A 16,141-nucleotide genomic window follows, 5' to 3' on the forward strand; every position below is an offset into this window, starting at 1 on the left:
GCTAACAAGTGAATTTCTTGACACCACTCTTCAGATGAGTTTTCAACTGGCATTGCAGCTGTTTGCACTAGAGGAATTCTTGACTTGTTTACCATTTCTGGTCTTGCAGCATCTTTCACTTACGCATATGCAAATACGACTTTCCAAGATAGTGTGCTTAAACTTAATAGAAACAAAGTAGCATCCTGAATACTCCACCAGCTCAAGCATATGGATTCTCATTTAGAAGATGGTTTTGGAAATTCATGTAACATAGAGGCAGCAGGATGAAAACAAAGGCCTGTATTTTGGACAAATTTGCACAGCATTGGATGCCTTGAGCTAAAGGCACTGTATCAAATGGTGACCAAAAAGGGCTTCGTACAAGTTTGAAGAGAAGTCTGGACTAACTTTGAGGCTTTGCAGGGAGCTGGGTTTCATTTAGTCTTTTCAGGTTTGTCTGCTGGGACTTTGACCAAGTTCCTGATTCGCATGATAGATTTATGCTCTGGATTGACTTTCATTTACTGCACTCTGTGGGTCAATTTGAATCTGGTGAAATAGTCTCTTAAGCCCTGTGAAGGCTCAGTGCTTGTTGATTGTGGAGGAATTGCAGGTTCTTACTAGAGACACCTGATGCTAAACTTTACAAGCTACCCTTGAGTATCTGATTAAAAAATTCACCTCCAACTCCTTTCTCCCAGGGAAATTCTGTTGCTTGCAAGTACCTGCTTAGAGTGTGAATCCAGACATGTCAGAGGTTGTTCAACTAGAACATTTTAAGAATTGTTTGTAGAGGCTATCTCCATATATGCAATTTATTGGTTAGGAAAAGCAGGGACTATTTTTTGTGTGAATGGTATCATTATGTTAGAAATAAGTGGAAATTAATAATAAAGACCAAAGCAGTGACTTGTGGGGCTCAATGGAGTATTCTTGTTTAATTTTGTTTCTATTAAATTTCTCTCTCTTTCTCTTTCTCCAAGGCAGCATGACAGCACTAAGCCACTCAGATTATAGTTTCTTTTTTTTCTCCCTCCTCTTTCTCTGTTTTCTCTTTCGTTTCTCCTCTGATCACTGCAGTCGGTTCTGGGGTTGGAGTGCAGACGGGCTGTCGAAGCACCCCCCTCCCCTTTCTCAGCCTAACTCCATCCCCACTGCTCCTTCCCACAAGACTTTCAGACGCTCTTACTCTCCCAGGTAACAAGCTACCTGTTAAACCAACTTGTCTGAGGTGTCACAGTATTATTTACCATTCTCACAATGAAATTTTTTCAAAGTGGGGCATGAGATTTCCAGAGTCCCTGGTTGAAAAAGGCAATGGGATGACATTAGCTTTCAGAGAGGATAGATGGCAGTCAGCCATTTGTTTGCTCTGTGGGGAAGATGTGGCATGGAGGCAGAAAAACTCAAACTAAATTTTTCCAGATTATTTCTCTGTGCCTTGTTTTGTGAAGGGGTGCAAGTTTCACAGTTGGAGTCCAATGCAGAACACAGTTGAGCATTTTCTGCAGGTGCTGGTTGTGTTACGAAGGTGTGGGCAAGGTCTTTCAACTTAAATACACTGTGCAAGTTGCACATGAGTACATTCAAATAGGCACTGGTCTAGTAATTTCATATATTCAGTAGTTAAGGTTCTAGGAATGCTGAGGATGAAGCATGCATATATGTTTTTACCTGCTGCTTCCATAGTGTGATTATGAAACATCATGGAAAATTGTAGTATTGAAATTAAAATGGTAATATTAAGTGTCCTTGCCACAAAAGACTTCAAACAGTTATTCACTGCTAATTTTGAAATCTATTCCTCCTCCGGTGGCCTCATGTTTTGTTCCTGTGTGTATATGGGGCTTTAATGACTAGACTAAATCTGTATACTGGTTTTAATCAACAAATTTTTGAATTCAAATTTAATTCATCAGACCCATCTCTAAGTTAGCTTCCTTGGATTTTGTAAGTTTATACCTTGCCAGCAGTCTTTCTATGGATATGCTTTCTTCTGACTTGAATGTGGCTATTGTCTGAGGAAGCGCTACATCGTCTTTCCTTGAAGCAAGAAAGCTGAAACAAAGCAAAACAATTGGTTCTTTGAAGGCTTAAAATCTGAGAACCTGTGACATCTCCTGAGACCGAAAATAGAGCCCCACAGTCTGCATCTCTGCGCGTACGTGCGGGTTCTAAACATTAAATCCGTATTCTGACTCTGTTCTGAGACACTGAGAAATCTGTGGAAAAGATCCTTGTTGTTGTTTGGGTTAAACTGGTCAAGAATTTTTTTTTTTTCCTTTTGTTAATCCACATTGAAGTTTGGAATTAGTTGACATGTATCCCAGCCCCAAGCCTGAAACCGCAGAGTTACTGTGTACTGCTTGAGGATGCTAAACTGTTGATCACTTGCACATAGTTTGGGTTGGAAACTGAATAATAGTTTAAGGAAGTAAAATGCATTTCGTGTCAGACCAGTAAATTGCAGAATTGTATCTTGATAAATTTATAGAGAGCTGTATTGTTTTAGTACAGCATAAGATGGAAAATAATGTTGTGACATCCCTAAAAGCTGTTCATCTCTGCTCACTTCTTATTCATCCTGTGACTCTCCTAGTTTTCTGCATGGGTCATAATTTTTTTTCTTTTGTGAATTTTTCCCCTGGAAGGGGGGTGTAGTTCCATTGTAGTTTTTCCTCTTCCTCCCCTGCCATCATGTTGTCTGTGAAGTATTCCAGCACACATACTGGCAGTAGATGTGTTTGTTTACACATAGAATTTTATTTTGTATAAAATACAACCATGATGGGATCACCTGCACAGGCTTACTCTTGACATACGAGATCAACAGAATCTGTAGACTTTATTAAACTTCGGTTTTGTGCTTTGAAAAACGCATCAATTGCATGCCCCTCCAGTTCGGTAGTTCTTTGTTCAGAACTCGCCTTAGTCGGTACTTTGATCTGTATTTAGGGAGCACTGTAAGGGCAAAATTTGCCCCTGAAGAAAGCAGTGATTGTAGCAGAAGACTGTCTGTCAGTATTCCTGCAGCTCTTTATCAGTTCTGCCATGGATTTCCTTTGTGACCTTTGGTAAGCTGTTTCATCTCCTGGAATAGGTATACAGTTAAAAATCATACGTATACCTTCTAGACTGATGAATTCATTGCTTGCTTAAATTTTGGATGAAGAACCTGTTGAAATCTTTGAATTAAACATGTCTGAGCTCAATATTGATATTTCCAGGATGGTATGAAACAAAGGTTGTCCCATTCATGCCTGATACTTACAAAGAATTTAAAAACCGCCTTTGTTTTTCTTGGTGTGGAAAGCAATCACCGTGCATTAGTGTCATTCAGTTGTCTGAAAGGCCCTAAATACTCTGACTTACATAGATTTATAAACAACTCTTGTCTCTTGGTCTTGGTCTAAGTGGTTTCTTTTTCTTCCCAACCAGGCCCTGGCTGACAGACACTGTTTAAAGTTTGGGAGTTGTTCTTTGGTTTCTTTGCTAGAATACGTTGTGCTGATGCTTGTGCGATCGTAAAGCAAGCATGTTGCTTGGAAGCCAAGGATTATGGCTATTTTCAGTGTGTGTTAATCCCGAAGGAATCAGGCAGCACCAGTCTTATCCTTTGTCTGAAGTTCTTGAATCACTTCCAGAAAAAGTCATAGTTCTAGATAATTAATATCCTACTTTTAGTTCTATTGAAAATAATAGTGGTGTACCCAGGATTCAAAAGAGATTTTCTGTTCTTGACCCCCGCCCCCAAACCCACCTCATAGGGAATCTTTCCTTTGTGAAAAAGGAACACAGCTCTTTGTTCAGCCATCATCCTCCAAGCCCATCCTGTCATCCTTCCCAAACTGTTAATAGTAATTCACCCCTGTAGGGAGCCACTTCTTGCCATTTATTGACAAACAACGTGATGTAAATGTCTTGCATTCTTTTGGTTAAGTTGCTTCTGGCTCTACTAAGATCCTAGACTCCCCAAGAGAAATTGTTCTCAGTTACTGGGTCTCTTCATAAAAATCTCTCTTGGAAAACTGACTTAGTCATGCAGGCTCAACTTCTCCTCCCTGGATAGAGCAGTCCTGCCAATAATGCCTTTTAATTTTATTTTCTCCAGATGTGTAGGAGCTTCTCTTCCTAGCCACATCTTTTATATTATCTGTCTCTACATGCCAGACACTTCTTTTCATGGAACTTAATTTTGGATAACTCACTAAGGAAGCCCAAAACTTGAGTGCCTTTACACTCTTGAGGAATTTCTAACTAGCTGGCTGCAAGAAAGCATCAGATTTGAGTGAGAGAGAGTTCCCAAACTTAGGTCCAATACTAAAATGCTTCTACTGTCAAGGCATCATGCAAGTGGTTGTTTTTACTATTCTGTGAATGAAAACTGGAATAAGTTAGACTAAGCTTTATGTCAAGGTGCATTTTTCTTTCCATTTAGACCCCTCGTGTTTGAATCCATAGACAGAATATACTCGACATGTTATGAAACTCGAAGCTAAATTTCATTGATTGCATTTCCACCAGCTGTCACAACCCTTTGAGTTCACATTGATTTATTTAAATATATATATATATTCACATTCTATATATATATAAATAAAAATCTTTTTTTTCCTCTTCAATAACACCATTACCATGCTGGGGATAGGTTTCTGGTTTACAGAAGCTAAGACACTTGCTGCTGTGGAATGTAACAAATGCTGGGTGTGATTTCCCCTCATTTATAGCAATATAACTCCATTGATTTTAGTGGAGCTTCTCCTAGATTTACGCCAGTCTGAGGGGAGACTCAGACCGGAAGTCTGCTTGGATTCCATCCATATGTTGTTACAAGTCACCATTAGAAGTGGTACACCAAATCATCCGTTTCCAACTTGGCATTGTTTCTGTTAAAAGTTAAAGTTGATTCCAATTTCATCTGTAACATTTCATATACGTTTGGTCTTTAGTATGCTGGATTATGACACGGAGAACCTAAATTCTGATGAAATCTACAGCTCTCTTCGTGGAGTCACAGAAGCAATTGAAAAATTTAGTTTCCGTAGTCAAGAGGACCTGAATGAACCAATCAAACGTGATGGAAAGAAAGACTGTGACATCGTAAGTATTTGATTAATGTCTGGGGACAGGTGAAATTTTAAAGCACTGCTTTCAGACGTGGCTTTGCATTGTTAATTAGTGTCCAAAGTCCAGATGTTCTTCCTGCTTTTTTTTTCTTGCAAATGTCTCTTGCTCATTGGTTACTAACATCTTATTCCTAAACCAATTGGGACCCAGGTCTGTAGTCTCTTGCTCACCTTGAACTCTATTTAATCTTCTGTGAAATGTGCTCTGAATGAGTCTCTCATGTAAGCAGATATCAGTTTTAGTGTTTCTCGGCCTCAGCATTGCTGAGTGATGGCTTTTTCATGGAACGTGTGTAGTCGGGTCTGTAGTGGCAAAAGTTAGTTCTTAAAATGCACAGCTGGTTTCCCTCACCTGCTTGTAGTTCATACATAGGAAGGACCTATAACCACTTTGAGCGCCTGACTCTTACAGTACCTTATGCTGTGTGAATGGTCACAGTTATCTGCCATGGGAGATGCCATTTGTTTTAATGAAATATGTGGACATCAGAATTTACAGGATTTGTAAGGAATATTTTTTGCCTCCTACCTGGACAAACACAAGTTTAGGTTGGTAGATTAACTTGTCCTTCAAAGCTATAAAGTCTTTAGTGGTCCAGGATGACTTTTCTTTGGAATTCTCCTATTGTTTGTTTGGCATTAGCTTGCTAAACACCATCCAACTCCCCCCTCTGCGGTTGTGAGGTTTTGTGAGAAAGCTATTGCTTTGGTTTTCTTTCGCTTTAAGAGAAGCCCTCTTTCACCTACTGCTCCAGTAATTTCCTTTTTAGAAAACTGCTCTTGTCCCAGAGCTTGTTTATGATTTTTTTTTGACAGCTTGTGCAATTTTAGGAATATTCACTTAGATTTAGGAATGCTAGCAATAGCTTTTTGTGTTGTCCCTATGCTTGTGAGATACTTTCTGAAACAGTGGTGTTTACACGAGTAAGGGAAAGAGGGGGGTAATCTGAGTTTTAGTGAAGTAATTAGGTATGTGTAAAGGATTCTGTGCAAAATTGATTGCGTCTTCCTATTGATGGGTGGGCTTCAAAAGGTTGCAGCTTTCAGTGAGTTTCAGTAGTCTCACCTCTTTTCTGTCTGCTTGCTTCTCCAGGTGTCTCGAGATGGTGGCCTCGCGGTGCCTACCAGTGATGTCCGCAGCAGCAGTGACGTTGTGGAAGGGGGAAGGATGGCTCTAGATAACAAAACCTCCCTTCTTAACACCCAGCCTCCCCGCGCGTTTTCAGGGCCCCGTGCTCGAGAGTACAACCCCTACCCTTACTCCGACACAATTAACACTTATGACAAGACTGCCCTGAAGGAAGCAGTGTTTGATGATGACATGGATCAGCTTCGGGATGGTTTGTATCTGTATCATGTAAAACTGCAAGCAGCTTGTTCTGTTCCTGGTGTATGTGTGTATGTGTAGTGCTTTCAGATACGGGCCTGCGTAAGGATACATTGTGTTTTCACTTTGCACCTGAGAGGAGGCTTGGCACGAAATACTGTGTTCTCATGTGGCAGCCAAACCTGATATGGGGCTATTGAGAAAATGTTATACTGTAATTTGTGCTTTTTTGCCTAGAGTTTGCATCAAACTAGTCACTTAAGAGTCAAAACTGAATGCATCTCCCGGGACCCTATTTTGTGGACATTCTACTTTTTAAGACTGAAACCACTCACTAGGTCCATAACCTGTTAAGTGTGTTTCACTATATGTAAATGATGCTGCACCTTCACTTTATTCCTTTGCAGTATGTATATTGATGAGTCACTGTGCTGCGACCTAAGGGTCATGCTTTGGGTGTGTAAGTGTAGGACAAACTGTGGCAATTCTCATCTTGTAGAATTAATTACTGGGATTGGATGAAATTCAATCATTGTCTCTTCCTGGTTCGTTAGAAACCGTGTAGATTCATGAGCTGTGAGATGAACTTGGATGAAATTGTGGGCTAGTCAGATCCTCGTTCCTGCTTGATTGAGGCCACCTGGGATTTGGTGCCTTTTTGGGGGGCCTGTCGTTGTCTGCACTGTGTTCTGTACAGGGTTAGTAATCTTGGTGTCTTTGATCTTTTCCTCATTTCCCCAAATGACTTGCTGTCGTTTGTCCTAGAAGTACCCATTGACCATTCTGATTTGGTGGCTGATCTTCTGAAAGAGCTCTCTAACCACAATGAGCGGGTGGAGGAGCGGAAAGGAGCCCTCCTGGAACTGCTGAAGATCACGCGGGAAGATAATCTTGGAGTCTGGGAGGAACATTTCAAAACCATTCTGCTCTTGTTGCTGGAAACGCTTGGAGACAAAGATGTGAGATGCAGATTTTTGTCTTGACTCTCCTGTACACTGCTTCACCTAGGGTGATAGTTTCTCCACGTTAATGTAAATGAAATCTGTTGCATTTGTACTGCTTGTTACTACTTCAGCATTTCATCAATGCTATTGCGCTGCTCAAGTTTTCCTGTGATGGTTGTTGACTCCGCTTTCATTGTCAGTGTTAAATGATGAATTTCAAGCTACTCTGAAGTATACCAATTTTTTCCACTCCCTCCTGAGTGTTTAGTAACAACTAGTTATGAAACTGAGCTAGAATGAGAAAGGAAATTACTTTTTTTTAACTTAAAGATGATCAAGGTTTCAAAAATTGTTCACTTACAAATTAGATGAAAATACAAGCACTTAACTCTATTCCCACCTCCTTCCTTTCTCCTCCCCTCACCCCCCCAAAATCAGAGGAGAAAAAAGGCATGCTAGAACAGATGAATTGCCTCAGAAATGAGATGAATATTTTCATTTTTGCTCTCTGTAGATTAAAGATCCAGGCTATTAAATATCACGGGATGGGTCTCTGTCTCCTTGCCAAAGCTTTATCAAGAGCAAACTGCTTTTACAGGGAATCTTGTTTTAAACTATTAAAAAGGTCGCACATGTACACATAAGAAACTGCGTGCTGCACTGCTGTCAGAGCTTTATATTTGACAATAGTTGACCGAAGTAGAAATTTACAGGCTAAACTTTTGCTTTGCCCTGTTGGGCAGTTTCTTCAGCCTGAAGCACGGTGAGATTCACTAAGAGTCAGCACCCTGACTGCTCCTTCAAATCAGAGCCATGCTCTATCTGACTGTTATAATATTTAGGCTTAAAAGCACTCACAGTTCTGTTTTTCCTTTAACCTGATCCAGAGTTGGTTGTGTGCTTCTTATACTCCTTGTGAAGTATATGGCACTCTTAAAAATGTACATTTAATTCTGAAGTAGTGTAGGTGCCTGTTGTTTTCCCGGTTACTGTTTGTAGTGTGAGCGTGAGCTGCTCTAGTGTCCTACATGTATAACTACAGCATCGTCATAGATGTACAGGAAGATATGGTGGCTTTATCTCAGCAGAAATGAAAGGCCTTAGTATGGAGTAAACTAAGTATTCCTCTGTTGAAATAATAGAGTATATTTGGAATGGCCCCAATCCAAAACCTTAATAAACAGTTATAAAAATGAAGCGGGTGTTATAAATACCTTCTGCTAATAATCTTTTGATATAAAGGATTATCACATAGGTCAGAGTGACTACAATGACCGACTGTTCTTGAAAATAATTTCCATAAGACTTACAGGAACAGAGTTCATTTACTGCATCTGTATATCAGAAACAGCTTGGACTGTTGCATGGTTGGAGCTCAGTTTGATGTCTGCAAAGCTAAGCAAAAGAGGAAGAGCAAAACAAATATAATCTGAGCTTCTTTGTACATTCATGCAATACAGGCATGCTGCTTTGGGAACAAACTTGTACTTCCTTACCAAAAAAGTATAGAATTTAAAAAAAAAAATTTTTTTTTTTTGATTCTTTCCTGTATTGGTGAGAACAGTCATCTTATGTCAATTTCTGTGCAGTAGAAAGCAATGAGACCAACTCAGTTTTCAGGCATATTGATTACACTGTTTGCTCTACCAACTACAGTGGAGCAATGTAAGACTTCTGGTGAGGTAGGGAGCCATCAGAATTTCCCTCAAACTAGAATTTTGAGAATTGATTTTTAATGTGGCTTTCTCTTGACACAGCATTCGATAAGAGCCCTGGCACTAAGAGTCCTGAGGGAGATCTTACGGAATCAGCCAGCCAGGTTCAAGAATTATGCTGAGTTGACCATTATGAAAACCCTGGAAGCACATAAGGATTCCCACAAGGAGGTGAGTGAACCTTCAGTATTACTACTGGGAAAGCAATACGGACCTACTGAAGAAATGTGAGATTTAACGAGTAAACGTGTTGACCAATCTTGACAGTAGAACAATTTGACGTGAAAGGCCTCCGAAGTATGAAGGGGCAGGATTTATGCTTGCTGAAGCAGGAAGAGAAATTCTGACACTGAAACAGCTGTTTAGGTGGATTAAGAGCTGTCTGAGGTTGTAGGCCATCTTTATTTATCAATTCCCGGGGTTTTGCTGTTTATTTTGGGACAGGATGAGGCCCAACAATATAAAAGTGCATATTTGATAAGTTTGTGGAGCACATTAAGGGCACTGTGGTGCCTACATCTGTACAGGCAAGGACAGAAAATATTCTGGTGCAGCAAAGCCAGTGTACAAGTAGAACTTTGTGTGAAAAGAGAATGATAAAGTTGGGCCATCCTGGAGAACTGGTGGATAACAACAGAAAATGGACAACAAGGGCTTCCTGCTGAGGAGAAGGAAATGGGGCAGCAGGGAAGAGGCAAGGGGAAGGGTGACTTGCATTTTTGTGCTGTGAAAGAATTCATATGTGTAAAATTCAAATGAAAGTATTCGTCTACAGTAAAATAAAAAATAAAGGGACATTATAATTACATTCGAAGTTGCAGACAACTTTGTAGACTGGCTTCCAACGTAGATCTTTTCTTCCACCTTCTGCATGTTGTAAGTTTGAACTGAACCCCAGAAGATGGCACATGAATTCCTGTACATTTCTGTCATGGCTTTTTACCAAAATCTTTTCATTGAAATCTGAGATACTTGGTCTTCTCTGCAAAAGGAAAAAGCCTTGTACTAAACTAGCAATTTTAGGCATCTCTGGTTAGCTTTGTCCATGAAAAAGATCGTTGTATAGATCAGACTGCCCTAGAGTGTTGCGTAACTGACAAAGTTACATTGGTTGTTCATAGCAGAAATTGTATTTTTTTTCTAAATAGACCCAAAACCAAAACAACAACAACAAAAAAACACGGGGAAGAAAGAACTGAACAGGCTGGATATCTCTAAAATGCAAAGGTAGAAAACATTTAAACCTTCAGTGATTGAGGATTGCCATACTCCGCCTACCCTCCTTTCTCTGATTTGGTTTTTGCACTCCTGTCATTTTCAGTTCAGAGTAATAAGAAGCAGTTGTAAATTGATTTCCTGATAAAGCAGTCAGACAAAACATTGTGTTCTGAAGGAGTGCCTTTTATTGGCAGGTTTTCCTGGTTACATACTTCTCAGCTCACCTTGACTCAGTGCCCTTGTATTTTTTTTTTCTGAAAGTTCTCCAGAACTGCCATTTCTAGCAACCTTTTGAGATTATCACTGACTCTGAGCTCTAAGGGGCATTAAAAACACATTGCTCATGTGACTTAGATTTTTACAGAAATTAAGTGTTAAGGTTGAAAACATGACCTTTCATGCTCTGTATTTCCCCCCCCCCCCCCACCATGTTCTTCATGCTCATGGTATGGAAAGGTTCTTCAGGATTTGCATGTGAGATGCCTGCTAGGAAAAGCAGAGAAGAGTTAAGTCATCATTGCAACACATACAGCAAAGCCTAAGCTAGGAATGAAGAAATGTGAATTTTTTCTTAGTTTTCTTTATACAAGGAAAAGTCTGAGCTGTATTCCTGTCAGCAGGAAGCTGCTATGTTGTACATAGCATGCATTTGACTTGCAGTGGTTTTGCAGGCCTCTTCTAGTCTGTCACTAGACAGTCCTGTGCACAGCTGTATTTGAGCAGCAGCACCCGTGCTGCAACAGGAGTGAGCAACCCACAGCACGGGTGTTTGGTCTTCCACAAGCTTATGCTAAAAAAAAATCATATGCTGTGCATCCTCTGTCAATGTAAAAATACCATAATGATATTTGTGCTTCCTCCCATTTTCCCTCAGAGTTGATTCAAGGTGTTGCTGCTGGGACGTGGGATTTTTGTTCTACTATATGTATGTGCAGCTTTTCTGATTCCTCTGATCCCTGCTTAAATGGGGCTCTCGAGCTGTAACACAGCCCATAAAAGGCATCAACTGTCTGTCAGTGGCTTGAAGATAACTATGTTCAGGAAGTTAAGAAAATTTCCCAATCTGCATTTGGGTCTCTGTATGAGCTAGACTTAAGATATACCTGGGAAACCGCTTTAGGTATTTTTACCTATAGCGGGGGATTGCTGATTCAGTGAAGTCTGTGAAAAATTAACTGCGAGTCCATTTGAGTACCGCTCAGTTGATCAAACTCCTAGCCTTAGGCCTGAAGGTCAAGAGTTCCCATCCTGCCATGGACCTCCAGCTCATGCTTGCTGCCGACTTTGCAGCACTGCCCTCCAGGAGGGATGGAGGAGCTGCCCTTTGGCTTGATCCCACTGAGTGAGAGGTTAAGCTGAGGTTCACCAGCCTGTGATTCAAGGGCACTTGAGAGAGTAGAGAGAATAGCTGAAGAAAGAAAGGGGGGATGATCTTAGTGGTCTGCCCTACAGTTTTCTCTTCAGTAAACCACAGCCGAAGGGCGATGGGTGTACTGTGCCTAGACCGCAGTAGAAAATCTGTCTCTGTACTGTGAAAACTATTCTGAGGAAAGCTGCTGTATAATTTGGTTAGGAAAGTGTTAATCCTTATGCCGTATGCCCTGAGTGCTAGTGAGTAAGACATCGCTTGAGGGTTTGTAATGTTTCTGGGATGCTTCTGCCCTGTAGTAGAAAACAGGAGTGATCCTGGCTTATGATTTGAGATCCTTTGTACAGAAAATGACTTGTGAGAGTATGAGTTGTATCTGCTTTGCTCATACCCAGGTTTCCTCTTCAGCATAGGGACTGCTAATTGTCCTAAACTGTTGCTCCTATTTTTTGATGTGTATGGGCCCATAGAGGAGCAATCTAAAGTGACTAAGCAAAGAGGAAAGAGTTTGAAAAGTAGGACAGTAACCATTTATCTCGGGCACTCTCGCCAAGAAGTCAGTGTACTAAGAGGCAGCAGTTCTTCGGGAACATAAACGAGCCCTCTTTTTCATTTCCAAATTCCAATATTGCTGTTCAGCATGACCAGGAGGGGTCAAATAACACATTATAACCAACATATTCACCACCCAGCAAATACTGCTCCCTCTTCCATTTGAGTGCTGGTGTTTGGTTAAAGATTCGCTCTGAAATAGAAAAGACTTCTTATTCCCTTCCTGGTTCCAGATAATATAACCAGAAGCATCAAAACAGTGTCAGCATAGTTGAACATCCTGAGTAATTAGGTATGGGGGGGGGGTTGTTTGTTTTTTGTTTGTTTGTTTGTTTTTTTAGTCCAAAGTTAAGTCTTTGAACAGCTAGATCTTTGCCATTGCTAGACCTTTTCCTGCCTTCTGTTCCTGAAGAAAAGGTCCAGGATCAGCGGAGCAGCCTGGCCAACAGCACCACTCACCTGCCTGGGGACAGGGGAGAGGAAACCTCAGTAAACAGGGCTGGATGGCGGTGCTGAGTGACGCCTTGTTGTGGGCGCAAATGCAGGAGGATGACAGAGCCCAGACCTTAACCTTGGGTTCAAAATTAACGTAACTCTGCACTACAGGCTGAAAGACTTTGGGTTAGGATCCATCTTTAGTTTGCATTTTTTCCCCTAACTTCAGCCTATATTTATGCTGTTTATAGTATAACAGTTTATTCAATACTGTTGATTTAACCAAGTGATGTGAAGAATCAAGTTTGTTTCAGTCATAATTGTAAATATTTATGGGGATTGATGTGTAAATGCTTTTCACTTACTTTTGGAGCATTAGAATGTAATTGAAGTTATGGATGATATTAAATCTTGTTGATTTTTATCACTTTGTTTGCAATTATTTGGAAAAGAACCATCCTTCTGTTGCTGATTAGTTAATATTAACTTATTTGTTCCAGTATAGTTACTCACCCATAACTAAGGAGAGATGCTGTCTGCTGACCCAATACCATTGACATGACATTGCTTCAGATGTATACCAGCAAAATGAGTATGAGTTTATTAATGAAGTAGTCAGTTATCCTGGGAAATTGTTGCAAAACATCTTTAGCAGTGAAAATTGGAGGATAGCTAATGTCCTGATTCTGTCTATTTTTCTCTGCAACTAAGCCTATAAACGTATCTGAGTATTTTCCTTGTGTAAGGAAAGAATATTGTGTCATGTCTTAAATACCCAATTTTGGTCTCTTGTTACCCAGAGAGTCTATAAGCATAATTGGAGTATATCATTCCTTGTAGTAACCCTCTATAAGAAGATGAATAAGAACAAATCACAGCTATTTATTAACTGTAAATAATTTGCTATCTTGCTGAGGTGCTTTAGACTGGCCTCTGGCATTTATAAGATAAAATGCAACTGTCCTCCAATGATGTGTCTGTTTCTGTAAAATGTAGCTTATTAAAGAAGAAGAGTACTAAATGGTCAGTCTTTAAGGTTAACTGATACATAGCGCATGCTGGAAGCTGCCAAGTGCTGCAGTTTGAAAGTTGTTGATGCTTTTTTTTTTTCATTCCCAACATGTTTGAAATATTTAGTACCCAGGAAAACAATTTAATTGAGTTTATCTCCTTTGAATCCTTTATAGAAATTATATTGTTTTTCATCTGCTTAGCTCTCCCTATTGCTCTGAGTCTACTTCCTGCTCTGAAACCCAATTCTTAATTGTTTGTTCCTGCCTGGATCAGACTGAACGCTTCGAGGATGGGAGCTTGCCTGGCTCTCTATGGGTAAACCTCCATCCCCTCCAGCTTAGATTATACAGGCTTAAAGTAATCACCTCTAGATGGCAAAGGTTGGCTCAGAAACATAACCATGTGCCTTACAAGCCCAAAAGCAAAACCTTTGTTGCTCAGTAAACTTCACTGGCACTCTGCATATTTCACAACTGAGTACAGAGCCTCTAAGTTTTTAGTGTTTTTTCTTTACGCTACCTCATTCTCTACAGCTTTCTGGAGGGACAGTGCAACTAGCAGTGGGGGCAGAGTATTCCGCCTTACAGTCCTACAAAAACTCATCTGGGCACACAGACACTGCTCTGCTAAGATCCAAGCATGAGTTACTCTGCCCTGTGTAGCCTCTGAAGCGGGGATATTCTCCCTTAGATGAATCAGGACATATATTTTTCTTTTGTAGTTTGACAATAGCTTGGGTCATTTCAAAGCGGAAATGAAACTATCAAAACCCTTAGAAAGCTGCTGCATATTGACCAAGAGCAGGTTACCACAGAGAAGTTGCTGCAGCGTTGGCAGCAAGCAACATCCATAATGCACTGAGAGCAGTAGCTGAGCAGAAGAGATTACACTGAAGAGATGGGAAGTCATGTCTTAAGCAAACAGGTTCCAGCAGCTGCAGTGTGTTGTGAGCTGGGTAAGCCAGTGGGAATTGTTGTGGTCCAGAGTGTGTCCAGCAACTTTTGTGGATCATCAATGATGCCAGTGTGCTTTTTTGTCAAAAGACGGGGAGTTCTGGCAGGTGGCTGTCTTGATGACGCTATTCCTAATACTGCACATCCACATGTCCCCTCCTACTGAAATCAGAAAGCATTTCATACATGTTCTGACCTATTACTCCTTGAAGCTACTCCTTTATGGTGTTAAGACAGACATTGTTAGACATATAGGCTGTTTACCTCCTCTGCATGTCTCTGGATCCATGCAGGTGAAAATGGTTCATTCCCCAAAACAAATTAGGTGGAATTATAACAGTTTCCCTTGGGAGAGCTCGCTGGAAAGGTCTAGTGTGTGGCAGATCTCTTTCAAGGAACCCAGCTTATATTATGCTAGCAGAAGTCAGGCTGAATCTAGTCTGTAGTATGTAGCGTAAGGTAAGCATTTGGAAAGGAGAAAAACCTGCTTCTTCAAAGTGAAATGCTATCTCTTAGATCTGCATTCCTGGGCTACCTGCCCTTTGAATGGCATCAAACTATCCAGTTCCTACCATGGTTTGTTCTAAGCTTTTACTGAGAGGTAAAATCATGTTTGTGATATACCCTACACACAACTTACAGTGTCATTGGTTTTAAAACACTGCAGGCTCTCTCCAGTCTTGCAGATCTTGCTTCATACCCACCTTTTGAACTTGCTGCTTCTAGCTGTCATCATTACTTGACGACTCTATTTTTCTTTCATATTTCCGAGATCATTGAGAATGACTATATTAGGTTAGACAAAAAGTTTGCTTCTCTTGATAGGCTACTTCCGACAATGACTAGCCAGAAGCAAGCATACAGTGACGCTTCCCTGAGAATATTCTCCCTTTTTCTAGCTGTCTGAAGCTTACAGCCTTCCCATGCTAATAGTTCTGTCTGCCCTTCTGTGTTTATTGGCCTTTGATGGATTTTATTCCAGGAATTTGTCTAATTTTCTTATTCCATTTAGTGTCTGGGTCATCTTGTGACAATAAGCTCCCCAGTCTGAGCATGTAGTGAAGAGCAAACTCCTTTTTATTTAAAGTGTGCCATTTCATAGCCACTAACTCCTACGGTGTCTGCAGTTAGTCTGAGCCTAATAGGGCCATTCCTATTGCTTCCGGGTGTATATCTGTAGATCTCCTCTCCAAAGACAAGAGGAAGAACTGTTACTTGATGCTGTTTGCTCATTTCTCCCACTCGTTTTAAAGTTGCTTCACTCTGCTGGTCAGGTCAAATCTCTGATTAAAAAATGATTTTTTTGATACTGTTTGGTATGTATGCTCTGCAAGACATCAGTGTTGTGCCTAATAGCAAGATATCTTCAGTAAACTCAGTTCTAATTGCTTGCTCCTGTTGCCAAATGACCCGACAGCTCATATCTCTTGATAATGCACTTCCTTCTGCGGGAACACTGCTGATTTCTATGGTGTTGCTGGGTGAATGTGACTCTGAGAGCATCAC

At 40.6% G+C, this 16,141-nt stretch overlaps 1 protein-coding gene across 1 annotated transcript in view; it reads left to right on the top strand.

Annotated features, from left to right (window-relative positions):
- CLASP1 (cytoplasmic linker associated protein 1) overlaps window positions 1-16,141 on the top strand; it is a 196,169-nt gene that overhangs the window by 166,301 nt on the left and 13,727 nt on the right. Inside the window, exons 35-39 of the mRNA XM_026118450.2 lie at window positions 1,063-1,179; window positions 4,932-5,082; window positions 6,202-6,448; window positions 7,201-7,394; window positions 9,137-9,265. Coding sequence (XP_025974235.1) covers window positions 1,063-1,179; window positions 4,932-5,082; window positions 6,202-6,448; window positions 7,201-7,394; window positions 9,137-9,265 — 838 coding nt within the window. The remainder of the gene's footprint in view (window positions 1-1,062; window positions 1,180-4,931; window positions 5,083-6,201; window positions 6,449-7,200; window positions 7,395-9,136; window positions 9,266-16,141) is intronic.

Source organism: Dromaius novaehollandiae, chromosome 7, assembly GCF_036370855.1.
Source record: "Dromaius novaehollandiae isolate bDroNov1 chromosome 7, bDroNov1.hap1, whole genome shotgun sequence".
NCBI lineage: Eukaryota > Metazoa > Chordata > Aves > Casuariiformes > Dromaiidae > Dromaius > Dromaius novaehollandiae.